The sequence below is a fragment of the Microtus pennsylvanicus genome, chromosome 22 (genome assembly GCF_037038515.1).
Source record: "Microtus pennsylvanicus isolate mMicPen1 chromosome 22, mMicPen1.hap1, whole genome shotgun sequence".
In the NCBI taxonomy this organism is placed as follows: domain Eukaryota; kingdom Metazoa; phylum Chordata; class Mammalia; order Rodentia; family Cricetidae; genus Microtus; species Microtus pennsylvanicus.
In genome coordinates, this window is record NC_134600.1 from 22,888,113 (window position 1) to 22,916,015 (window position 27,903).

Here is a 27,903-nt window from a genome sequence, read left to right on the forward strand (position 1 = left end):
TATTAGAAATGGGTTAGTCAAGATGTGAGAGTTAGCCAATAAGAGGCTAGAACTAAGGGGCCAGGCAGTGTTTAAAAGAATACAATTTGTGTGTTGTTATTTTGGGTGTAAAGCTAACCATGCAGGAGCCGGGCGGGATGAAAAGCAGGCCTGCTCGCCACATCACTACGGAGAATCTGCTGTCCCTATTCCTTTAACCTGTTGTACCTAACCTGCCTTTTTATTATAAAAGAGATGGGAATGTAATTGTCTGTTCTGTCTCTTCAAGAGACAAGCTCCATCCCCTCCCTCCCCTGTCTGCTGAGGGAAGAAGATATTCCTTCTGCTTCCATCCTGAGTTCCTTCTTTTCTGTCTCTCTCCCAAAGAGGCAGCTTCTGCTTCTCTCCCTTCTCTCCTTCCCTCTCTTCTATCTTCTCTTTCTTATTTTCCCTTCTCCCTCCATATAACCCACTAAATAAATACCAACTTTCTCTGCATGGCATACCTAAGAGGTCTCTGTCTCTCACGTGCCACGCAGCTCTCTCCCACTGCACCACTCCGACTGGGCCCAGCTGCTTTCGCGGCCTGCTGAGGTCTCATGGCCCGCTGCCCACTGCTGCCACTTGGGAAACAGTGCTGTTTTAGTTAAACCATAACACTATGAACATAGTTCTCCCAATCATACCTTTGAAACTTCCTTTAAGACTGGCAATTTTCAACGTATTTTCTTTTACAAGATATGCATGTATAGGTCAGAACTGATTCTCTCCTATGTGGAACCTGGAAATTGAACTCAATTTGTTATGCTTAGAGGTAAGTGCCTTTACACATTGAGTTATCTTACCAGACCTAAAAATGTCTTAATAAATAATGATAGGTTAACAAATAAAAGCAATTGTCTTTATTTTTAAAAAGTTCATGTTAGAGAAATGTGAAATCAATACATTGAACAAAATTTCCATGTATCCCTGAATTTGTGCCCAAGAAAAATGGAGAGAAAAATCTGTAGGGGTCTGTCAGGACACACACAGATGTGAGCCTGCTCCACCTTGCCTGAAGGGCAGAGGTTTGAGCTTAGTTTTACTTTCTCAAGTTGTTGACAAGTATGTCTGCACACCCTGGCCGAGGCTGTGGTGAGCTGGAGTTTGGGCCCACGGAGGTGGATCCGCTCCACCCTGGCCAAAGGTCAGACAATTCAAGCCTACTTCTCTTTCTTTTAAAATAGGAGGTTTGACATAGGGAGTGGCTGCCTATAGATTATTTGGTCTAAGGTGTGTTCACTGCCCGAACATCAAGTACTTTACTCAGGAAATACTGGCTTGATGTCTCAAGTATTGAAGCAAGTAACTGTTCTGACTGTTCTTTGTGTCGTGTTAAAGCAGCCTTGCTCTCCCCCCTCCCCCCGACTGGGTTATAAAAGTGTATAAAAAAAAATAAACATGGGAGAACTCAGAACTTAGCATTCAGTATCTGCTGAGTTGCCCTTGGGGTACTATACTGTGCCTCTGTGTTTCTTTCTTATCTCTATCCCTCCTACCTAACATTTTTAATCCTCATGCCCCTTACCCTGGAACATACGAACCCCCCACGTCTGGATTGCGGAAGAAGTCACCCCAAAAGGTGGCTGGCTTACAACAGAATATGCTGTTAAAAAAAAAAAAAAGCAGCCGGGCGGTGGTGGCGCACGCCTTTCATCCCAGCACTCGGGAGGCAGAGGCAGGCGGATCTCTGTGAGTTCGAGACCAGCCTGGTCTACAAGAGCTAGTTCCAGGACAGGCTCCAAAACCACAGAGAAACCCTGTCTCGAAAAACAAAAAAAAAAAAAAAAAAAAAAAGCAAAGAGTCTTTTTTTAGGAATAAAAATTCAATTTTACTCCATATCTACCTACTTTTTATAAAAAGCTACATGTGTATTAGGTTATGTGTATGTGTTAAAGGTTGTAATACCAAATATCCTATATGTTTCTTTAAAGACAGAACACTTAAATAATAACGCATATGAGGATTTACCGTTTCTTTACTATTAAACCTGGAAGGCTGTCCTTTGTAACCATCACTAGTATTGCTGTGGTGCCCTAAGCTCTGAGAAGCAGCAACGGGAGAGAAGGTCCATGTGCTGTTATTTCCTGGGGATACAGTTTATCATGGTAGCAGCAAGAGTGATTAGCAGGCTGGTCATACAGAACTGCCAATCAGGAGAAAGTGACAGGAACTGGCACCGAGCTAGAGTTTCTCCAGCAAGGTTCTAGCTGCTAAAAGATCTACAACTTCCAGAACTAGGCCACCAACTGTGGCCGAGGGTTTGAACAGTGGGGTCTCTGAGGACCACTTCGCATTCAGGCCACAACCAGTCAACATTAGAGAGAACACTACACTTGCACAGACAGCAACTCCTATAGCATATGCCTCAAAAATCCCAAGAAGCACGTATGTTTGTCTCTACTGTGATATCTGATAATATCCATTTACGCCAATTATGGCTACAGTATTTTAGAAGACAAGACTTTTAGAAAAAATTAAAAGTGTGATATTTTAGCCATTTTATAGACCAAGTTTATCCAAATACTCCTACAACACAAAAAAAGTTATTTTTAAAGTGTTAATGCTTTTTTATGAGTTAAACATAGGGGAAATGTCAATTTTTATTTCTTTTAAAAATTATTGTGTATGTTTGCTTACATATATGTATACCATGTGTGTACGGTGCCCATGGAAGCCAGAGAGAGCAGTGGATGCCCCGGAACCGAAGTTCTGACAGTTGTGGGTACTGTGAACTGAACCCAGGTCCTCTCTGGAAGAGATGCTATTGCTCTTAACCTGGGTCATCTCGCATGTAGTGAGTTAGAAACACTTCTGGAAATTAGATTTATTTAACTGATTGTATCATAATCATCTTTCCCAAACACAGTACTGAGGGCACGGGGAACTTTTCACATAACAGGCGATACTATTTTAAGTACAGTTCTGGCTCAGTCTCTTGTCCTTGTCTAACAACAAAAGAAATATAACAAAACTAAGGGAAAGGCTAACTTTACTAATGAACCTTCATGTATGTGTTTCATAGCATCATAAAGTGACTGAATATGAAAGCCATTGCCAAGAATAATGGTACTTTTAAGCCGCATAAAATATTTTGATGAAAAAATTTGCAAATACATATATGGATATATTAAAATTTTAATGTAAATCAACACAGGATTGTAACATAAAATCCATGATACAATAAACCCTGTATCATTTATTTCTGATGAAACATACAAACACTTTCTACAATACATTTATTCTCCCACCAACACTAGAGATCACTGTCACCAAATACAATATGCTGTTGGGGCAGGGAGGGAATACTTCCTGTTCACAGAACGCACACAGAATGTATAAAGTGCTTTTTGCTTCACTGGAATAAGTCAAACAGAACAGCATTTCTTACACTGCCATCTCATTTATTTATTTAAATTATCATCTGTGCTGGAGTTTCACATTTCAAAGGCAAGTGTTCTACCCCTGAGCTACATTCCAATCATACTTAAAATTCTCATTCCTGGGCCATTAAGATGGCTCATTGGGTAAAGGCACTCGCTGCTAAGCCTGGGGACCCCAGTTCAAATCCCAAGACCCACATGGTGGAAGGTGAGAACTAACTCATCAAAGTTTTCCTCTGACCTTCATATATACACAGACATACGCACAAAAAAAAATGAACCTAATTTTTAAGAACCTCATTCCTACTTAGTGATAAATATATTCACGTTTCACGTACAATGTATACAAACAGCCGGAAGGCAATCTGTCTGCTATCACCAAGGGAAGGCTACGCTTTTCCACTTGTAGCAGCAGCATCTGGGGATATCACAGAAAAGACTTGAAACTTTTGGATCGTTTTATATTTTGGTCTTTTAGATTAGGGCATGTTCATTTTATCAGAAAAAGTTGTAGAAGTGGCCTAAAGAACTCTCCAACGATGACACTTGGAAGACAAGCTAGGTAAAGAGCACATTCCTGGGCTCTAAACGATTTACTCCACTAGTCTAAGTACAGCACGGGTTTCTACTGCAGATCCAAATTTGCGTGGTTACACATCAGTGAAAATATGCCCCACAGAAACGTTAGAGAAGGGGAATGCTCTATGCACTCAGAAATCTCCTTTCTCTCCTAAGAAGTAATTTTCTCTGCAAGATTACAAAGTGGATGCAGCTTCTGGATAATTTTTTTTTTTTTTTGTTTCCCGAGACAGGGTTTCTCTGTAGCTTTGGAGCCTGTCCTGGAACTAGCTCTTGTAGACCAGGCTGGCCTCGAACTCACAGAGATCCGCCTGCCTCTGCCTCCCAAGTGCTGGGATTAAAGGCGTGCGCCACCACCACCCGGCTGGATAATGTTTTTAAAATCTCATAAAATTAAAACTAGGATTATGATTTAGAGGTAGATTGGAAATTATTATTCATTTAAATTATAGGGAAGACAGATAAATTCACACTGTAAGAGAATAATGTTGAAAAAAAACATCTTTCCTATCAATCTTCACCTTGTTTGGCACTGGTTGACATTTTAAGTCAAAAGTCCATCAAGAGAATTACTGCCTTTTAACATTTTGTTTCTGGAAAAAAGCCTTTCCAAATTCATATGTGCTGATCATAATGGCACAAGCAGGAGCAATTTTAATTAATCGAGGAATTAGACCTGAAAAAAAGAATGGAAGGGGAATAAATTTTATTTTATTTTTTTGTTTTGTTTTTGTTTTTCGAGACAGGGTTTCTCTGTGGCTTTGGAGCCTGTCCTGGAACAAGCTCTGGTAGACCAGGCTGGCCTCGAACTCACAGAGATCCACCTGCCTCTGCTTCCCAAGTGCTGGGATTAAAGGCGTGCACACCACCGCTCGGCTGAGCTTATTTTTTAAAAATGCAGCGTTATGACCAAATTTAATGAATTGCAATACCAGATCCCATTATCATACAGAGGTAGTAAAGAGCAGAACACACTGCTCATTCCCAACTTCAAATTCAAATTGTACTTATAACAATAAAGCTACTATTGAACATTACTAACATAACAACATTTAAGAGAAAATAATAAATATAAAATATTAAGTATCACTTCTTCTTAGAAGTCAATTACAGAAAATTTAAAACTCATAATTGTGTTCAAAGACTGTAAAGCAAGGATTTTTACCTGTAAACAACCCAGAAAATCCATTTTCAGAAACAATGTTCTTCATTATAGCCCAGGTTGACACATGCAAAGGCACAGGAACTATAAATGTTAAAAGAAAAAAACACCGTAAAACAAAACTTAACAATCTGTTCTGGTTCTTGCTCTATTGCTGTGAAGAGACACATGACAAAGGCAATTCTTGTATAAAAAGACACTTAATTGGGCTTCCTTACAATTCTGGAGTTGGTCCATGATCATCAGGGCAGGGAGCAGAGAGGCATGGTGCTGGAGAAGTAGCTGAGAGCTTTATTTACATCCTGATCCTCAGGCAGCAGGTAGAGGGGGAAACACTGGGCCAAAGCCCAACCCCCACTGGTACATCTCCTCCAACAGACCACACTTATTCCCACAAGGCTTAATTCCCACACCTCTTCATCCTTTTCAAACAATTCCACTAACTGGGACCAAATATATGAGCCTATGGGGCCATTCTTAGTCAAACCTTTACAAGATCATATATAAATAAGTGTGTATTATCTTTGGTTATTTCATTTTAATAAAATATGTTCTTAGTACATAGCCTAGGCTGACCCACTCTCTAGCTGAGGCTAACCTCAAGCTCACAATCTTCCTGCCTCAGCTTCCTGAGTGCTGGGGTACGAATGTGAACCACCAGACCCAAATTCAATTTTTAATACCTGGTTTCCTTAAACAGGTGGCAACTCTACATGCAAATGTGTCCTCAGTATACAAGCAAGGAGGAGCACACACAATCAAATCAGTGGTGTTACTGTTTGTACTTTCTTTAATGTTCAGAGTCTCAACAACGTAAAATGGAAGTTAGAGAAAGCCCACCTAATATATCTAATGTATTCTCATCTAAGGCAATTCCAGAAACAACATTTTCATTTCAATTTTATTATCCGTAGTTTTAACAGAAAAAAAAAAGTCTCTGTCTAAGAATGGTTCTGAGGGTGAGTCTTTCTCCTAATGCAGTTCTGCTTCAAACACAGCTTTCTAACCTGATCTGTAATATTTCCTTCAAATGATAGGTTCTAGGTAGCAGCACATTTCAGTTATCCCACTCGAGTATGGGGTGAGGGACAAGATATGAAAACTTCGCTAAAAGGGATGACACTAGATCCAAATATGAAGCCTCTAAATAAGTGCACACCTTCACCTTGATTGCACAGTGTCTAGCCAGTCCACAGAACAAAGACAAAGTAAGTTTGGAAACAATGCTCAGAGGTAGGCAGGCTCTCCTGTGAACAGCCCACTCCCGGCCGGATAATGAACAAACGACCCTATGCTGCCTCCTCTGCTCTTGAGAACTGCATGGTTAAGATTTTATTTAGCAATGTTTATACCAAGGACAATCTGCAGTCATGAAGGCAGACTGAAGGACACAAGACGGAAGCAAGCAAGACAGATAGAGAGATTACAGAAAAAAATCCTCTAAAAATGCCTGTTTTAACTGCAGACTGGATGAGTAGATTAAAGAAAGTCCAGGACCTAGCAATATGCTGACTAGATAAAATCCACATCACTTGTGAAGAAACAGACACGGAAAGAAAACAGAAGCCAAACCACACAGCTTAAGGCGCTGGCAGACTCTCCTCCTCTCATAAAAGCCAGAGTCTTCCTATGTAGGCAGCCAGGCCTCAGCTCAGGATCTTCCTGCCTCAGCCTCCCTGGTCTTGGGATTATAAACATGCACCACCTCACAGTGACTGACAAAATAGATTTTAAGGCAAAAAGGATCCAAAAAGACAAAAATCACTACATTGTATTAATTCCCTAAATATTTAAGAAGAATGAAAATGATTAATAATTTAAATAATATTTAAGTTATCAAATATGTTTGGAGAAACTTAAGCTCTAGAAAACAGACAAATTTGGGTTAAGTTTAAAATGGTGACGTTAAGTATCACGGTGTTTAAAAAGTTAATAATTAATCTGTGCACTTATGAATATGTACCGTGCACACACGAGGAGGTCAGAGGACAACCTACTGGAGACAGTTCTCTCCTACCACTGGCTGGGACCTGGGAACTGAACCCAGGTCATCAGGCTTGGTGGCAGGAGTCTTACCACTAAGATTGGTAAGCAATCTTAGTGGCCCAAGTTTTTAAGAAGTTAAATAAAAATGCTGTATTCATAGATGAGGTAAATGTTATAGAACTGGCACTTACTATACCCTATATGCTTCTGAATGTTACGTCTTCTGGTAGGTTTTTGAATACCTTAATTATTGGTGCTCTGCTGCCTGGTACCTAACCCAGAACAGACATTCAGTAACTGAGTAACAGATGAAGACTGGGCAAATCATTCCATACCCAGTTCACTGACTTTATGCCTTATTTGGGGTGCTTTGAATGGGAATGGCCTCTGCAGGCTCATGGGTTTCAATGCTAGGTTCCCAGCTGGTGGAATTATTTGGGAAGGATTAGGTATGGCCCTGTTGGAGGTGATGTGTCACTTGGGACTCCACCATTCCAATGTGTCTTGTCTGTCTCGCTCTGCCTCAGACGTGAGCTCTCAGCCTGCCTGACAGTCATGGACTCACCCTCTGAACTCCGATCCCATGAAATGCTTCTTCTGTAAGCTGCCTTGGTCATGGTGTTGTCACAGCAACAGGAAAGTGATGACCACACTTAGAGATAAATGACATCACTTCAAACTGAGCAAAGCTATTCGGGGAGAGGGGGGATAAGTAATGTGTAATAAAAATGATGTGCAATAAAAAACAGCTCTGGACTATTCATTGTATAACTTTGCAACCCATATGTACATTGTTGGACTGGTAATCCATCAGTTACTCAAGAGGAGCATTAGGTCAAAGTGGACAGTGGGGGGTCTAAGAAAAACAACCCAGCTCTCCTTTAAGGTTCCGCACTGTGAGCTGAAAAAGAGAGGCACTGACTAGAAAAAAGCAGTAACTGGTAAGACTTCAGCCACTGAAAAGGACGGCTTCCTTGTCTCAGCACCACCAATGCCACAGACATACTGCTTATGAGAAATGATACCAGACAGAAGACTCCTGACGCAGATACTTAATGGGCAAAATGCATTTTGAAGAGGAGGAAGGAAAACAAAATAATTCTAAGTTATCAAAGGTAGACAGTGCTTAGGCAGCTAGAAGGCTCACTGTGGGAAAGGAGACCGAGAGGATAAACTATAATTAACCCCCAGGTTTCATTAGTGTCGAATATTACAGGAAACTTTGCATTTAGTAAGTCAAAGATAAAGCCATTCAGATTAATTTATAGGGATCTATAAAAAAACAATGCCAACTTTATGTGAAATCAGTCACAGGTTAGAAAATATTATTTACATTAACAAGTCATCATGAAGCTTACACAAAACATTTTTATAATGGGCAATTCCTTTAGGCCTGTTATATACCATTTCTTTTTCCTTTTCCTCTCATCTCTCCCTTTTCTAAGCAGGTCTCACCATGTTCACTAGGATGGTTTTGAACTCACGATCCTGCCTCCACGCCCCAAATGTTGGGATAACAGGCTTGCACAATCACAGCCAGGTTTGCTAGACTTTTAAACCAAAATGAATGACGGTATGAATGGCAGGGTCTAGTAGGAGTGAATAAGAGCACACTTCATTCTAGAGGAAGTTACAGGTCACAAAGACGTGGAAAATAAAGAGGAGGAAACAGATAGGGATAATAGTAAGAATTAAGGAAACTAAACATCAACTTCATTAAAAAACTTCCTAAGTAATTTCTTACCATCCTTTTGGGAGATGAGGTCTTACTATGTAGCCATGGATGGCCAGATTTTTTTTGGGGGGGGAGGGGGGTCATTCATACTGATCTGTCTTAATTTATTTAAAAGAGTATTTACAAGGTGAATAAAAATATAAATTTGAGATAGGTTTGAAACAAACTATAAGAAAAATTGTAACAGTGTAGCTTTTCATGATAAAAGTAATCTTTTTTTTCTTCATAGCAGTTAAGAGGCTTAGCTTTCTAGGTATTCCAACCTAAGAGTACACCTTTATCAGTTTCATTAAAGAGGAAAAAGGTCAAAGGGAAACAGCAGTGTCTCCTGATTTCCTGTATCCCTAACAAGTCACGTGAGGGAAGCAACGGCGTCTTAGAACGCCTTAATTGAACTCACCTCTTCCACTGTTGTATGTCCAGAGTTGTGTCTGCTTCTGTGTTTTCACTACATCAAATGGCAAAGTCGCAACAGCTGCAAACTATCAAAAAGTAGGTTTAAATCCTTAATTTTTAAAAAAATATTTTAAAAAAATGTGTTAGCGCATGATTTAATATGGATAATCACAAAAATCACAAACTGAATTTTAAAATAAACCAGATATACGTAAATCTTTTATTGATGAAAACACATTACATCTTCAGGATCTATCATAAAAGTAAACTGCCTCAGAAAGTCCTCCATGGCTTTATACCCAGTGTTCATCACTCTGATTCTCCTGTGCCACACAATGCTATTGTACTACGTGTTGTCAGTGCGTATGGGGGGTGGCTCTCCCAGACCTCAGACTCGCCTTCCACCTCAACTGAGGCCCCAAGGACTCTTAAACTCTTGACACTGATGTCTATATTTGCCAAGTGTTGGGATTACAGGCATGAGCCACCATACTTAGTTTTTAACATATTTTAAAGTAGAAATTCTTCAGTCTGTATTGAGCATATGAAAATTTCCAGGAAACATTTTCTAAATATTAGAAAAATTAAATCTAAAAGTTAATGAAAATGTAGTTCAAACTTTTAGTTTCCATATACCTTTGAATCGATCTTATAGCTGCAAGGGTTCAACAATCACATTTTCTAAACTCTTCTCAAAGTAATGTAATTTAACACCTTTTTCCATACTGCCTTAAGACTTAAAAAGATAATTAAATTCCTTTAAGAATGTTCTCATATCTGATACAATACCCATATGCAGCATTTTTGCTTCCTAGCTCATGTCTGAATAAATACATTCATAAAATGTCTCTTAAAAATCACATTTTATTTCATCGCAGCAGTGTGCTGTTCTTGCAATCAGTTGCAAAGATTGCAGACAATATGAAAACATTGCCATTTTCTCATCCCCACAGTCAAGAGGCAGCAGGCTGCTCCTGCGCACTCTAGTGTCAGCTGAGACACTGCTGATGTGTGCCACCACAGCCGTTCCAACTGTACAGACAAATCTTTACTTGAAAGATTAAAAATTAACAATTTATGTTCAGTAGCAACACTAAATTGTAGTCGTTCCTATTCCTGTAGAGCTGGCGTACCCCGAGGTCCTCATTCAATTCTAATTATTTTTGCCCCTATGTTTACTGCTAGCTGAACTGACCAAGATCTGAACCTGTTTTCTGATTTCTGCATGTTCAACACCAGCTGCCTTATCCTAGGTTTTCTGGCATATTATTCCAGTTTTCCTGCAACTTTCCACCTCTCTACTCAGCCCTTTAAATCTCACTTTTTTTTTTAAAGACAACGGACGTCATCATGTCGCCCACGCTGGCCCTGCACCAGGTCCTCGTGCTTCCGCCTTCGGCACTCAGTGCTGACTCAGTCACGCTGCTCTGTAACTACGATCCGCTGTGTCGTGCGGCAAATGCCCACACATTAATTCTGCAAGTAATGGATCTAAGAAAACTCGCTCTGGCCAAGGATGAACCTGTACCACTTGGAGGGTGAGGAAGGATGAGCTTCCTAGTACCCAAAATGGTCCTTTATGATTCTTCCCTTCTGCTTTCAATGTTTCTTGAATTCCTTTAGAAATTTCTAAATAGCCAAAATGTTTCCAAAGAAGCACAGCAGCAGAGGCTAGAACACCATCTGTTGGGTTTGGTGATACATATTAGATAAAACTCCGTGGCAATCAGCTCTCCACATCTAGTTCATTGATTGACCTAATGTCCTGCAAAATACTCTGTAAGAAAAAAGGGCTGCATCCACACAATCATGATAACTGGAATTGTCTAACCAATACAAGTTTGTTCAAAAATGAATGCGTGCGTGCAGAGTAAAAACATAGAACGTACATTTGAAAATAATTTAATGGCTAATAGTTTTATTTTCTGAAAATAGGAAAAAATGTCCTTTTAATATACATGAAATGCTAGATAAGATCTTGTTCTGTTTCAATACTAATTAGTAATTTCTGGAACAGTAACAACAACAAAAACAAAACAAAACAAAAAAAACTTACAGAACCAGACAATGCCCCTGAAGCAAAGTTGATCATAAATGTCGGTTCGTATAAACCAGATTTCTCACACAACCACTTCTTTAAAATTTCATAGTTATACCAGTACATTGCTATAAAACAGAGAATGAAATGAGCACAAATTTAGAAACACAATGCAGACTTTAGAGAACAGAGCTACAATGTTACAAATCAAAGTAAAACAGAAACTCTAGTCTTGACACACCGTTATTTATGCTTAAAACTAAGTGAGACTAAAAAGGGGGGAACTGAAATTCTGACTAATATTTTAAGAGTCTTTTAAGAAAACAAAACCTTCTACATCAATATAGCTAAAGTATGAACAAACACCTGACAGGGCAAGCAGGAGAAAGGACAGGAACAGTGATCTACGGCACAGTGCAGGATGCAAGCAGGAGAAAGGACAGGAACAGTGATCTACGGCACAGTGCAGGATGCAAGCAGGAGAAAGGACAGGTACAGTGATCTACAGCACAGTGCAGGATTCAAGCAGGAGAAAGGACAGGAACAGTGATCTACAGCACAGTGCAGGATGCAAGCAGGAGAAAGGACAGGAACAGTGATCTAGGGCACAGTGCAGGATGCAAGCAGGAGAAAGGACAGGAACAGTGATCTAGGGCACAGTGCAGGATTCAAGCAGGAGAAAGGACAGGAACAGTGATCTAGGGCACAGTGCAGGATTCAAGCAGGAGAAAGGACAGGAACAGTGATCTAGGGCACAGTGCAGGATTCAAGCAGGAGAAAGGACAGGAACAGTGATCTAGGGCACAGTGCAGGATTCAAGCAGGAGAAAGGACAGGAACAGTGATCTACAGCACAGTGCAGGATGCAAGCAGGAGAAAGGACAGGAACAGTGATCTAGGGCACAGTGCAGGATGCAAGCAGGAGAAAGGACAGGAACAGTGATCTACAGCACAGTGCAGGATGCAAGCAGGAGAAAGGACAGGAACAGTGATCTACAGCACAGTGCAGGATGCAAGCAGGAGAAAGGACAGGAACAGTGATCTACAGCACAGTGCAGGATGCAAGCAGGAGAAAGGACAGGAACAGTGATCTACAGCACAGTGCAGGATGCAAGCAGGAGAAAGGACAGGAACAGTGATCTACAGCACAGTGCAGGATGCAAGCAGGAGAAAGGACAGGAACAGTGATCTACAGCACAGTGCAGGATTCAAGCAGGAGAAAGGACAGGAACAGTGATCTACAGCACAGTGCAGGATGCAAGCAGGAGAAAGGACAGGAACAGTGATCTAGGGCACAGTGCAGGATTCAAGCAGGAGAAAGGACAGGTACAGTGATCTAGGGCACAGTGCAGGATGCAAGCAGGAGAAAGGACAGGAACAGTGATCTACAGCACAGTGCAGGATGCAAGCAGAAGAAAGGACAGGAACAGTGATCTAGGGCACAGTGCAGGATTCAAGCAGGAGAAAGGACAGGAACAGTGATCTAGGGCACAGTGCAGGAATGTATAGCGAGACAAAGCACAGTGAACATACATAAAAGGCCATACACGGTGGCTAGATGGAGGTATTCCATAAATAAGGGTAGTTAGGATAATTCATGTTACATACTGCATTAATAAAGCCATGGGAGAGCCTACTTATGATGGTGAACATTTAATAAAATTAACCCTTCCATTTAAAGCAAACTTAAATTTCTTGAAAATATAGAGACAAAAAGTTATTTCTTCAGACTGATAAAAGATATGCAGCAAAAATTTGTAGCAGCAGTGACTACTAATATATAAGAAGAAAGAGTTAATAAAAATAAGTCCTAATGTATATTATCTACAAAAAAAGCTCAAAAGAGCCGGGCGGTGGTGGTGCACGCCTTTAATCCCAGCACTCGGGAGGCAGAGGCAGGCGGGTCTTTGTGAGTTCAAGGCCAGCCTGGTCTATAAGAGCTAGTTCCAGGACAAGAACCAAAAAGCTACAGAGAAACCCTGTCTCAAAAATCAAAAAAAAAAAAAAAAAAAAGCTCAAAAGATATTTAGAAAAATGGCATTTATTCACTTTTCTAAAAGGCGTCAGATATCAGCTAATAGGAAAAATCTCAATTGCAACTATACTACCCACAAAGCCTTGTAAAGCCTATTTATTTTAAATATACAATTTTAAAAAGAACCAGCAAGGTGTGGGGAAGTAGCTCAGAGAGACTGGCTGTGGATCAAGATGAAGAACTCCTTCTCCAGCACCATGTCTGCCTCCAGGATACCATGTCCCTGCATGACAATAATGGACTAAACCTCTGAAACTGTAAGCCAGCTCCAATTAAATGTTTTCCTTTATAAGAGAAAAAATTTTTTGATTTAATATGTTTTTGCGTGCATGTGTCTGGCACGCCGAGTGCCAGATCAGAAGAGATGTAAGATCAGGAACTGGTTAGGATGGCTGTGGGCTGCCATCTGTGAGCTGGGAACCAAACCCAGGCCTTCCACAGGAAGAGCAAATGTAGCAAGTGCTCTTAACTGTCGGGCCAACTCTTCTTACTGTGTAGTCTTCTAGCCTTGCCTCAAACTCATGGAGATCCTCATCTCTCCGGATCTCAGTGTTGTTGCTATTACAGACATGAGATTTTAAAATGTTTATTTTTAATTACTGAAAATTAAGAGTTCAGTTAATTTAAAGTTGGTCTTAAGTATATTTTATAATAGTTTGATTTGTATTTTATTCGCCTTATGACTTATTTAGGACAGTGTTAAGGTAGTTTGTATTATCTGAGTATGACTATGCACCAACAAATGCTTAGCAGCAATTAGACACAAGAGAAAAGACAAGGACCTGAATGAGAAACTGGTCCATCATTAAAGGCTTGTGCAAATCTCAAACTCAAACAATGAGCAACACATCTGTGGTTAATACAGAAAAAAGTTTACTTTTAACCATAAAGAGTTTAAAACCTAGTAAAATTCATCCACGACCCAAGACAAAGGTCTAAAACTAGCAGCGACGAGTAAGACAAACCCACCTGAGAAAGGCACATCTCTGAGAATAGTAGGAGCCCAGCCCTTCCAAAGGGAGATCCAGCCTTCTTCAGACACTTTCATGCTCACAAACTGATGTAGTTCCTTGTAAGAAAACTTCTTAGACTGTATCTTAGTTCTGATCAGCTCTAATGGACTTATCACTGTTACTGCACCAACTAATACAAACAGGAGAACAGAAACATGAAAGCAGATATGATGGGAGCTGTTTTAAGTCCCTCCCCCACGGCCAGAAATCATACACTCAAGTTTCCTGCATTTGGGGAGCTTGCAGGGGTCACAGCACACCAGGAGCACAATGAACAAACCTCACCCTGGAGAAACTCTCCTGCCAGGTTAAGTCTATACTTTGTATTTTTAAAAATTTAATTTGCTGACAAAGTAAAAGGTTCCTGTGGCATTTACAAATATACTTGGGGTTTTTTTATTTCAAAATTTTAAATGAATATATTTTGTTTTGGTTGATTTCTGTTTCCTGTCCCTATCTCCACATTGCCCCTCTCCTCCCTGCATCCTTCCGCCCCCAGTTATTCTACCTTTCTACATTAATACTTCATGTGTCTATGTTATCTTCAGTCATTCTTAATGTCTGTGAAGAATAAAATAGAATCACTAACGATGTCAAAAGATGTTTTTCTCATGATAATTGTGTTAAAATTGACATATACCTTCTTGTTCATGTTAGCTCTTTCGAGGGTCATACTAGAAATGCTAGAGTCAAGCGGAGAGCCCAGAGGGCCAAGAGATAGACAACTGCTTCTCTTCTCATGCCGATGCAGGGTCTCACTATGTAGCCCTGGCTGGCACACAACTCTCTCTATAGAACCAGCCTTAGTGATCTGTCTCCAGGGGCTGGCATTAAAGTCATATGCTACCAAGTCCAGCATAAGCCTCTTTAAATGTTCTGCACAAACACAATCTTCCTTCTAATTAAGCTTTGAATCATTGAGTTTATAAAAAATGTGATTAAAGCTTTGACCTGAGTCATGTATGGGCTCAAATATATTGAAAATTTAGGTGAATAAGAATAAATTCTAACATCATTCTTAATAATTAAGATTTAAAGAACATGAGATAATCCCATCTCATTCTGATGGCAATCACCTACTTACTACATGACTTCTGGAGTATGGATATCAATAATTAATACAAACTAGAATGCAAAATACATCATACCAGTATTCTGTATATTAAACAGATTCTCTGTAAATGTCAGAATTTAAATAGATGTTTTAAATAGAAATCAAAATGAAAACAAATTCATTACTTACATCTGGCAACAGTTCCAGCAACTATTGGTATTCGGGTTTCATTTTCTCCTAATTTAGCTCTCAAAAAAGCACTTAATTGATCATAGCAGGTAAAATAAATAACTGTGGCAGGAACGGCCATCACTCTGTTAAAAATACAAAATAAGTTAGGAATTATCAAAGGTCTCAGCTATACTGTTAAGTTCATATATTATAAGTTTTTATATGGGTTAAACTAGAAATTATAACTACCCCTTCAAAGAAAGGTACTTGTGTGCACATCTGCGTGTATGTATGTGTACGTACCTGGACAGGTGTGTGTGTGAGAGTGTGTGCATGCACAAAGACAAAGGTCAATGGTAAGGTCTTACTCAGCTGTTTTCTATCCGACTTCTTTTGGGGATAGGGTTTTGCACTGCACCTCAAGCTAAATGATCTGGCCAGCAAGCAGCAGGGACATGCTGTGTCTGCCTCCCCAGTGGTGGACTAAAGATGCGCGTCAATGTGCCTGACATTAAGTGTGTGCTGGGAACCACTCTGAGGTCCTCAGGCTTCCATGGAACGCACTCTACCACCATTTGAGCCATCTTCCCAACCCCAATTTTTCTTGAAAGTCTAAGAACTACTGTGAAATTTTAAACCGCAGATCATATATCACGGCTGCCTATGAGTAGCAGATTACAATCGCATTGCAGGATCACATATGTTAGTTGTGAAGGAATTCTGAGATTTTAGATGAAAATATCAAAGGGAATTCTTAAATTCAAATAAAAATTTCAGGCAACTGTTTGTCATAGAGATGAATGCAACAAGCAATCATTTTATGTTTATGGAGTATCACAGTCACAGTGACAGACCACAGCTTAGAATTCTTATACTCTATAGAAATGGCCAATGCTAAGAATTCAGAAACAGGACTGAATAGTGGTCACAGAGCTGTCACTAGCACCCTTATCTTAGCATTAAAGACTGAATGATCCCCTCCATAAAAAAGCAGAGGAAGTTGTGAGAACAAATGAAGCAGAGGAAGCCTGCCAGAGTTTTTACATTCAGCTTTTCAAACTGACAGTATTCATTCATAAACCTGTACTTAACAGAAAACTAGAACTGGATAAACAGATACTCAGTAGATCTAACAGTTTTAGCACAACAACAACAACAAAAAACATCAAATTATTTTCAAATAAAAATAAAACAAAATAAAAACCATGAACAACAAAAACTTAACAGAGTGGGCTTGGTTCTTAAATTTTCTATAGCACCTTCATGAGAGCCTATTTGTATGCTAACCTTTAGTCACTAGAATATTTCTGAGGAGACTACTTCAAGCATGTCTAAAGCTCCTCAGCAGTTTGTCTAGACTGATTATGCAAAGATGTGATTTGTGGCATGCAACTACTCTACTTTCTTTCTGGGGTATGACATGTTTTCAGTTACAAAGAGAATGCTCCATGTAGCCTACATGCAAGACATGTAGCCTACATGGTCACTTAATCACGTCTTTTCCCTTACCAATTAGACCTGGTATGCTGTAACTGTAACAAACCACATACATGAATACACCCTTCCCTGGGTTCTATGAGTCCTTCTAGAACACCAAATGTACAGTTGTGAAACTCATGAAACAATACTTCAGGAAATGAAAGAGTCCTAATATTAAAATGCAACTTTGTTCAATGGTGATGAACAACCATGATTATAACCATGCTTAGTAGAAAATTTCAACTTACAGAGTAGGAGGGAGGCCACTCCACAGGGATTTAATGCCCTCATTTCGAAGAATCTTTACAAAGGCATCCTAAAATTATAACAGAAAGGTAAACAAAATCCATCTTTAAAACTGGTAAAATTTATGATAAGTAACTGGTAATTTCAGTATTTTAAGCATTCATTTCTAAAATACAAATTTTTGTACTTATGGGTCATTCTTTAAAAACAAGAGAAATTTCATATATGTAAGGTAGAATGTATTCTTACAGACTAAAGTCTCCATTACTTGTTTTTCTTTGTTTCTATCTAACAAGCTTTTGAGGGGCTGGAGAGATGGCTCAGCAGTTAAGCTTGCTCTTCCAGAGGACCTGAGTTCAGATCCCAGCACCCACATTAGGTGGCTCACAACTGCTAGAAGTGCATCTAATGTAATGCAGTTACATGTTCATAACTGCATTATTTCCATTATTAGTGGAAATAACCTAAATGTCCACCAGCTAATAAACACAGAAATAAAACAAGGTATATTTATAAACCAGTACCCTACGTACGCCTAAAAAGATGCAGACACAATCACAACTCTGCAGCTTTAAGAGCCGTGTTAGGAAAGGCTACTCACAAGCTGGGAAGAGGAAGAGAACTTTTAAGATACATTTGCTCTCCTCCAGCCAACCATTGCTCAGAACCAGGCCAGCAAAAGCCAAGGAGGTCGTCGTCTCAATTCCCTTTAAGGCTGGATGAAGCTCTGTAGCACCTTCAGGGGGTTGGTGTCCCAGAAGATCACCACGATAAACTTCCATCCCCAGATAACACTTCTGTCTACTACACTAAGGCGGTGGTGACAGAAGAGGAATGTTGGAGCGGGAGGAACAGTGCCATCACCCGACAGTAATGACGTCACTCCACCCCAGAGCCAGAGGAAAGAGCCCAAACTCCCACTTCTGCCCATAGTCATTTCCCCCAAACTTGCTGCCAACTGGAGGTGAGTGGAGAACCTAGGTTTCTAGCTATGCTGCATTAACCATGTGACACTCCCTCTTCCTCTGTGAAACCACGCCACCCTCTCAAAAAAAGTTTAGACAAAATGTTTAACTAGAATTTGGAGTTTAATAACAATACTCAAGGTGCCCATTCTAAGAACTAGAAAGGTGCTATAATACACAAAGACAAGACAATAATAAACACAGAAATTGGGATAAGATGTCTGAGTTCCCTGATAAAGATTTCAAAGGAGCTAACATTAAAAACAAAACAAAAACACAGAATGATCATTTATCAACATACTTGAAGTTAAAAAAAATTAGACTGCTTCAGCTAAGAAAGACTAGACAGAAACACGACTGCTAAAAATGGAAAAGATAAACATGTAACAGAACACACGGCAAGAAAAATAACAAACAGAAACAAAAACAAAGGAAAGTGAAAAGGCAAGCGCTTACATCTGTAACTGCATTAATATAATCCGTCTATTAATTAAATAACAAAAATTGACAGTGAATTTAAAACCTACATTGAGGGAAAAATGTTTCAATGATAGTGTTACAAGTTAAAAAAACACACTGGAAGCTGGGCATAGTGGCACACCACTTCAATCCCAGCACTTAGGAGGCAGAGGAAGGCAGATCTCTATGGGTTTGAGGTCTACATATGAAGATCCAAGTCAACCAGGGTTATATAAAGAGACGCTATTTCAAAAACCGAAACAAAACAAAATTCACTGCAAGACCCAACATAGTAAAGATTTCATTTTACCCCAAGCCGGGATAGAAATTTAAATATTAGAGATATTAAGAAATAACTTTATCTCACATACCATCCCACCGGCCCAGACAAACAAAATGAATGTAGCAGCTTCATCCCAATATTGAGAACTGCAAACAACCCTGAATGGAAATGTAGCAGACCTACACCAAACCATCGAGCAATTGACCAGAAGCAAATAGCAGGCTCATACACAGCCTGGATGAATCTCCAGGGGTCCGGGTGGTGTGAAGTGAAAATGCCAACCCATAAAGGCAGCATATGCCATGGTTCTATTTACATAGCATTCTTCACATCATGAAGTTTTCTAAATTAAGAACAGATTAGAAGCTGCCAGGGGTTACAAAGCAGCGGAGAGCACCAGGAAATGGGTCTTGTTCTTCAAAGGAAACAAGCAAAGTCCTGCATTGATGGTAATACTACCAAGGATACGGGACAAGCATACATGATATATGTTTTTAAAAGCATGGGAGATCTACAAATCTTGAAAAATTTAAAAATGGCTTTAAAAGTTACTTCTTTTTCCTATATAAATAAGAGGAACATATTAAAGTTAGCAAGTTGTAAAGAAAATTCTTTACCATGATTTAGTATGATGGGCTTTTAATTCCCTTATAATTAGATAGTCACACAGAAGAATAAATGTAAGAACAGAAAACACACAAAGATTCCAAATAAAAGCATCTCTTTACCAGTGTTCCCTGGAAATTTCCTGGCTTCTTGTACCATGCTTTCTTGCTCCCATCTTCACAGACACACATATGATCCATGAGTCCGTTGCTGTACACAAAACACTTTCCTAACAAAGAAGAGTCCAATAACCAGTGATTACTTCATACAATGACATTATTTTTACAGATAAGCGGCAAGTATAGCGAGACTAGAAAAGTACAGAAAGAGGAGGAGCATTTTACATGTCAGCTCTTGCACACGAGGGAAATCTGCTGTCAGAACACACAGAACAAACGTCACAAACACAAGCATGCAGCGCTTGTCCTGTTATCTGTACCGCCGTCTAGACAGCTGTCAGCTCTACCTAACTTACCACACCTGGTCCCGACGGACTCACACTGCTGACAGAACTGTCTTCTCTGTTCAGTGAGACAGAATTCTGTGTCATAAGGTATAGGCCTAAGCATTCTCTTCTGCATCCACAACTTTCTTTAATGTGTACACATAACCTTTTGATCTCTTTTTGCTATTCTCTTGCCCTTATCTGCAATATGACTGCTCATATCACCATATTCCTACATACTCAACGGGAAAGCTTTAGCTTACTTTAAAAATTTATTATTATTATTATTATTATTATTATTATTATTATTATTATTATTATTATTTTCTCCTCCGTATTGATGCTGAGACCCAGGGCTTCACACGTGCTAGGAAAGCAATTCACCCACTCAGCTATATTCTCAGAATAGGGAGGATTCAAATAAGACAACTTATCACAGCTCAGTCAACTTTCTGCTACCTCTGTTTGATATGCTACCTTTACAATGTTTTCAAAGACTGATTATAGATTGGTGTTCTTGTCCATCTGATAAAATATAGAACTACTTTTATCCAATTCCACTAAAGTCATGAACAATGCTGCATTATAAAATGACAGAGAGAAACAGGTATGCTAACTGCAGACCTTCCTCTCCCCTTCTCTCCTCCAAATCCAGCCCCCCAGTCTCACCCTGATCTCAGACACCGTCTGCAGCCTCCCCCTCCTTTCTGTCCCCATGTCCAGTTGATCAGAAGGACCTTCTCCAGCCTCCCCCCTACTTATCCTTTTATTCGACCCAACTCTATCAGGTTTTCTCTGGAATACTAAACATATAGAACAAAAAAGAATTTATTAAAAGCTGCAAGGGACAAGTAACATATAGAAGCAGACCTATTAAAATAGCACTTCTCAATAGAGATGCTGAAAGTCAGAGGGCCTAGACAGATAAATGTTTTACAGACTCTAAGAGAGCCCAGACTGTAAAACTTTCGATCACAATGGAGAAATAACACATTCCATGATAAAACTGAGCCCTATAGAAGGTGCTAGACAGAACAAACCAATGAAAGTGGTAACCCCGCCCCCAAACACAAGGAATAAATAATCCCAGAGGGGAAACACACACACTCAAGACCTATCCTTCTGTTGTATACAAGAAACACACCTTAACATCAAGGATGGACATCAACTCAGGGTAAAAGAATGAAAAAAAGATATTCCAAGGAGATGCACCTAAGAAGCAAGCTGGTATAGCCATTTTAATATATGAAAAAAAATAGACTTCAAACCAAAACTAATCAAAGAGATAGGGAAGGACACTACATTCAATTCTTAACATCTATGCCTCAAACACAAGGGCACCCAAGTTCATAAAAGAAACACTACTCCAGCTAAAATCACACATTGACCCTCACACACTGATAGTGGGAGACATCAACACTCCATTCTCACCAATAGACAGGTCTCCAGACAGAAACCAAACAGTGAAATGTGGGAGCTAACTGATGTCAGACACCACATGGACCTACAGATACTACAGAACATTCCACCCAGACACACTGATGTCAGACACCACATGGACCTAACAGATACTACAGAACATTTCACCCAGACACACGATGTCAGACACCACATGGACCTAACAGATACTACAGAACATTCCACCCAGACACACTGATGTCAGACACCACATGGACCTAACAGATACTACAGAACATTTCACCCAGACACACGATGTCAGACACCACATGGACCTAACAGATACTACAGAACATTTCACCCAGACACACTGATGTCAGACACCACATGGACCTAACAGATACTACAGAACATTTCACCCAGACACAGTGATGTCAGACACCACATGGACCTAACAGATACTACAGAACATTTCACCCAGACACACTGATGTCAGACACCACATGGACCTAACAGATATTACAGAACATTTCACCCAAACACAAAAGAAAATACCTTCTTCTCTGCACCTCATAGAATTTTCTCCAAAATTGATCACATACTAGGACACACGCAAATCCTAACAGATATAAGAAAACTGAAACCCTCCATCCTATCTGACCACCACAGATTAAAACTGAGTATCAACAACAGAAAGAGAAGAAAGTCTACAGACTCGTGGAAACGAAGCAAACTGGATCGACATATGAGTTAAGGTCTTTCTAGAAGTGAACGACAATGAGTACAAAGCACACCCACTTATCGGACACAAGGAAGGTAGTTCTGAAAGAAAACCTATAGCACTAAATACCTACATTAAAAAAGAAGAACAGGAGAGACCTCCTTCTAATAACAGCACTCCTGAAAGCTCTAGCATAAAAAAAAAAATGACACCCAAAAGGAATAGATGGCAAGAAATAATCAAACTCAGGGTTGAAATCAAGAAAACCAATAACCTCTTTAAAATACTTGAAAGAAATCACTTTGATGTGATGGTTTTGTTTTATCTTACTATACTTTATTATGTTTTGTTGTTATCTCTTAGAAACCTGTTCTTTTCTAAAGAGAGACTAAAAAGGACTATTCTTGTCTGAATAGCATATACTCACATATACAGTCATTCTCTACTTCAGTAAGGTAGTCCATAAAAGTGTTAAGATACAGATGGATAGATGTATTTATATACAATAAATAAAGAAGGATAGCTACCATACACATTTTTTCTGCCCACATCTCATTAGGTACAATTAGAAGGTGAAAAAAATGGTTCTAGATAACATATCAATTCTAATAATTAACAGAAATACTATGGAAACAAAAACGAGTACAGTAACATTTTAAAACTCTAACAATACTGTCACGGTATCCAATATACATACCTTTAGGGAATGGGTTGTTCTGGGCTTGGAGTCGAATTTTAACAACATCTAGGGGTGTCACTATGAATATAAAAGTTTTTAATTAAGATATGATATCTCTAAATCTCTAAGAGGTGCATGGTCATTTAAAAAACCACCCATCAACCCGTACTTTTCCTAGTTTCTATGTGATGGGTAAGCTGTTTAAGAACAGCACTGAACGTGTGTCCCACCACGGAGGAGTTCTGTTGCTCCAATGTGTAGCTCTTTGCACGGGTGTCCTCTAGTCTATGAAGAAATACTGGCATCCTACATACCGTACACGATCGTTAGCCTGGGGACGTGGTAAAGTGCCTGCCACACGAGCACATGGACTAGAGTTTGAATCCCTCATCTATGTTAAACATTTGGCCCAGTGGCACTGGACTGTAATCCTAGCAAAGACTTGGGGTTTGCTGATCAATCATTAACTTTTGGCTTCAGTGAGAGGCTGTCTCGCACTGGCCTCCACACATAACTGCACACACATATGCATGCATGCGTGTGTACACACACACACACACAGGCACACACACGAATATGGGGAAGAGCAACAGAACACACTGACATTGACTTCTGGCTGCCACATGCACTCATACACAAACAACAAATATGTATACATACACACATCCCTCAAAAATATCATTACTTCACAAATAATAAACTCAAATGGAATATTCAAAGTTACATAATTTTACCCATTAGTGATGTCAATATAGCTCCAGTACAAGAGGCAATCATTTGCTGAAGAGGTGTTACTTGTATTGTTGGTGGCGACCCCTCGGTTTCAGGCTCCATATTTTTAACAAGTTTAAAAAAAGATCTGTTGAAGCAAAGATAGAACAATACATGTATACATACAAATATAATATATACAATATATGTAATAAGGTTTAGTGGAAAATATCTTCAAAATTACCTGCCAAACTATAAAAACAACAACCAGGAGTGCTCGCTTAACATACTCAAGTCTTGGGTTTGCTCCTCAGCCCTGCAAACATAAAACATAATAGAACAGAATAAAATTTATATCAAAGCACATGCTTTATCACTGTCAAAAGTAATAAGTTACAGATGAAAGCTAGTGTGCCGCTACCATGACGAGCACACGCCTACGGTAAGACGTGCTTGGCTAAGCTGTGTGAGTAGCGCATTTGCAGGACAGGTAACCAACAGGTAAGGAAACATCCTCTGACCAAGGCCAGAACAAAAGCAGCTAACCACTAAGAATTTACAAACTCGTTCATTTATTCTCTCTTTTCTTTTTCTTTTCTTTTTTTTTTTTTTTTGATTTTCGAGACAGGGTTTCTCTGTGGTTTTGGAGCCTGTCCTGGAAGTAGCTCTTGTAGACCAGGCTGCTCTCACAGAGATCCGCCTGCCTCTGCCTCCCGAGTGCTGGGATTAAAGGCGTGCGCCACCACCGCCCGGCATACTCGGTACATTTAAGATGAACAAGACTCAGACCCCTTCTCTATTCTACAATAGAGCACAATGTAGCACAATTGCTACTGCGTATTAATAGTTGTTTCATAGTTATAAAATGAAAAACACATGGCCTTAATGGGTATCTCATAAAAACTTCACGAGACAAGCAATATTTGTTACTTTTTGGAAAACATATATACAGATAGATGAATCTATACATACAAACAAATTTAGACTTTGATATATGAGTACATGATGTTTTGAGAAAAAGAGTAAATAGTATTTAGGTTGTAACTACTGTTATAAATATAATACAAACACTGATAAATGTTCATATCATTTTTAATGCTCTGCAGAGTGTATAAATAATGCTTAAACAATCTCTCATACCTAGGTTATTGTCGAATTCTCAGTAGCAAGCCATCCTGATAATCTCCTATTCGTGTATCTTTTTGTAGTCTTTCTATACTTACCTTAGTGAGGAAACTAAGGCAGCTAGCCTATAGTATTTATTATGTACACCTTTAATCCCAGCACTCTGGGAGCCAGAGGCAAGTGGATCTCTGTGAATTCAAGACCACCATGGTCTATAGAGTGAGTTCCAGGACAGCCAGAGCTACACAAAGAAACCCTGCCTCAAAAACAAACAAAATAATAATACAGAGCCAGGTATAATGGTGCAGTCCTTTAATCCCGGCTGTGGAAGGCAGAGATAAGAGTTCAAGGCCAGCCTGGTCAGCAAAGTGAATTCGAGGGCAGCTCGGAATATACAGCCACACCCACTTTCAAGTAACAAAACAACCCTTACTACAAAGCCTAGTGTGGTGGTGAACGTCCCAGCTCTCAGGAAACTGGAACAGACCAGTCTGGACTTCACAGTGTGGCTCACTCACAAACAGACTTTGACGCAAACTTCCTTTCCAGAAAGACAGACTATTCACTGTCATTCCAATCATTCTGTGCCCTCTTGTCTCGGCCCCTCCCTGTCCTCTGCTTCCTGGATGCCTTGAGTTGAACCTCTCTGCCTCTGCACTTCTGCCACACACACACAGTTGGTAAATGAACCTAATACAAAGAGCTACTAATAAGAGACCTCAAGAGAGCAGTAGGCAGCGGCTAAGTCTAAGCTTTCCTATGGCTAGGAAAGAAAACAGGAACACTTTTTGGCGAGAAAGGCTTCAAGTGAAAAGTGATAAGTATTATTAAAGTATTCATCATGTAAACTCAAGAATATAAAGCTTCATTTGGTTATATGTGACTTAATCTGAAAAGGACAGATTAGGCCACCTTTGATAATCACAAAAGTGAAGTAGACTGAGCAGATACTAACTTCATTAACAGAAAAATATTACAGAATAAGGGGGCTAATATTTGGCTATAGATGTAACTCAGTGGTAGAACACAAGGTACCAGTTCAGTGCCCAGAACAAGACAAATACACACACACACATACACACACACCACACTTAGAATTTGCCCATGATCATTGTAAAATTACTTTAAGACTAAATGAATTCATTTCTCTTGATTCATAGCCAAATACATGTTCAGTTAGTTCCAGCAGTGTCTAAATGTTTATCTTTGTGACATGATATGGTTATCTACAAATGTGTTGGGCCACATTCTTAGCTATCGTAGAATGCATATAGTTTATGCACCACAAGTTGGCTTCCAGCTTTAATCCTAGAACTTGGGAGGCAGAGGTACGCGCACATCTCTGTGTTTTGAGGCCAGCCTGGTCTACACAGTAAGTTTCAAGACAGTCGGAGCTACGTACGAAGACCCTGTCAAAATCAAAACAAAAAGAACCAAAAATAAACAAACAAACAAGTTGGACACACATAATTCTGCTCAATATTCCCCAGTTTTTCTCAGCAGGATACTTTAATACAGTTTCTTAGTATAAATAACTCCAGCCCGTTCATTTATTCTTGAAAGGAAACCCTTCACCTGAAGGACTCTTCTCTCTGGGGGGCTGGAAGGCCACCCGGGAACCTTGGTATCCATTAAAAGTGGGCTTTTCCTAATTGGGTTTGATTAGGTCTGATCTGGACTACTGTGTCTGTGGAGAGGCTCGTCGGGTGCAGAAACGTCTACTTCCCTATATTATCGCTCAGAGTGTCACTAAGGAAATGAATGACACAGCCAAGCCATAGGCCTAAGTTTCGGGTGTTAGCCGTTCTGAACTCCTGGGAATGGAGGTGTGTGAGCTGAATGACAGCAATTACAGATCTCTTCCCTGTGTGAGATCTTCACTGCGCTTTCAAGGCTACTCCCCCCTCGCTCCCACAACAGCTAACAACTATGCCCCTTTTCAAACTAAAACCGAGCCTCAAAATTAACCAACTCCTATAGTTTAGTGACGCTGGAACCACCTCAATTCTGCAGAAAATTCCACGACTTCCCACCATTGCTTTGTCCCTGGTTCTTTTCCAGCTCCCAGTTCCTTTCCCCAGCCTCTGACTATCCCTACTTCTGTATCCCATGTGCTCTATCTACTCCAGGGCATTCCAGCCCTCCCTTGGGCTTCAATTCTAGTCTGTATTAACATTTCTCAAACATTTAAAGCATCTTACAAACATGGACATTCTGTGTTCTTTCTGTAGCTTACATTTCGAAAACCGAGTTTTCCTCTGAAAATGTTAAATGTTTGCTAAACCTGTATGACTCCTTTTCGAGATCTGTTAAGCACGTGTATAAAAACTCAAATTCATCAGTACAATGTCTCAATGTGTATTTCCCCTTCCTGGCTCCCGCTCCCAGACTGTGAATACAAATATCTCCAACTGTCTACTGAACAGTTTAATAAAGTCAGACAGTTCCACGAACAGTTCCTCCGGGCTCTATCCTTAACCCGTTCAAAACAAAATCATTTCCTTGAGCAATCCTAATCCATCTTGGTGTCCTGTCTTTGGCTAACAGTTTCACAATTCACTTGTCTGTGCTTCATTATACTTATTTGTACTGACTGGTCTGAGGTACTGCATCAAAAATCAACATCATAAGAAAGTCAATTGCGGTCAAGAGTTAAGAAATGCAAAATAGAACAAAACACAACGGTTGTAAGGGTGAGCAAGCAGAAGTATACTCAAAACAAGTTTTGTGACGCATCTATAAAGCAAAATTAGAAAAATCACAAACACCTCAATTTCGTCTTGACATAATCCTATTACTATTACGGTTTTACAGATGAAAAACCCTGAGACTTCATTTTCTACTCTTTCATTGTTGCAAAAAGAAAAAAAAAAATCACACATATACACAGAGGGAACAGATCTGCACAGAACAAAAGTTCCCAAGGGCAGCGAGGGTCGGGTCCGCCGGGTGGACCCCCGCCCCGCCACCACCCTGCCTGGTCACCCAGGACCTCTGCGGCCTGTCTGCGGGTCAACCGGAGCTCGGCCCCGCGTCCCACACGCGGCTCACTGGCGTACCTGGTGGCGCGGCGACTGCAAGGCGGTGTCCCAGCAAACCGAGCAGGTGCTGATGGCCACCCGGCCTGCGAGGCTAACTACACCCACCGCCGGGGCAGCTCCCCACTCCCCACTCGCGAGTCCGCAGCGCGGCGCGGGAACCCCAAGGGCGCTCGGG

At 40.0% G+C, this 27,903-nt stretch overlaps 1 protein-coding gene across 1 annotated transcript; it reads right to left on the reverse strand.

Annotated features, from left to right (window-relative positions):
• Window positions 1-3,139: 3,139 nt before the first annotated feature.
• On the reverse strand, window positions 3,140-27,900 carry Slc25a40 (solute carrier family 25 member 40). The gene is made up of 12 exons (XM_075956016.1): window positions 27,747-27,900; window positions 23,807-23,878; window positions 23,586-23,710; window positions 22,870-22,929; window positions 19,731-19,837; window positions 17,298-17,365; window positions 15,589-15,713; window positions 14,302-14,475; window positions 11,317-11,426; window positions 9,265-9,346; window positions 5,147-5,227; window positions 3,140-4,657 (listed from the first exon to the last, which is right to left on the reverse strand). Exons 3-12 carry the CDS (start codon window positions 23,683-23,685, stop codon window positions 4,551-4,553), a joined length of 1,014 nt encoding a protein of 337 aa, XP_075812131.1. The 5' UTR covers window positions 23,686-23,710; window positions 23,807-23,878; window positions 27,747-27,900; the 3' UTR covers window positions 3,140-4,550.
• Between the last annotated feature and the right edge of the window lie 3 nt (window positions 27,901-27,903).

What these genes read in the sequence shown, in the direction of transcription:
- Slc25a40 (XM_075956016.1), bottom strand. Translation starts at nt 23,685, where the DNA reads ATGGAGCCTGAAACCGAGGGGTCGCCACCAACAATACAAGTAACACCT. An exon ending in GACATACAACAGTGGAAGAG is followed by an intron (nt 5,228 to 9,264) that starts GTGAGTTCAATT and finishes TAACATTTATAG; the next exon opens with TTCCTGTGCCTTTGCATGTG. An exon ending in ATTTTCTGGGTTGTTTACAG is followed by an intron (nt 4,658 to 5,146) that starts GTAAAAATCCTT and finishes TCTTTTTTTCAG; the next exon opens with GTCTAATTCCTCGATTAATT.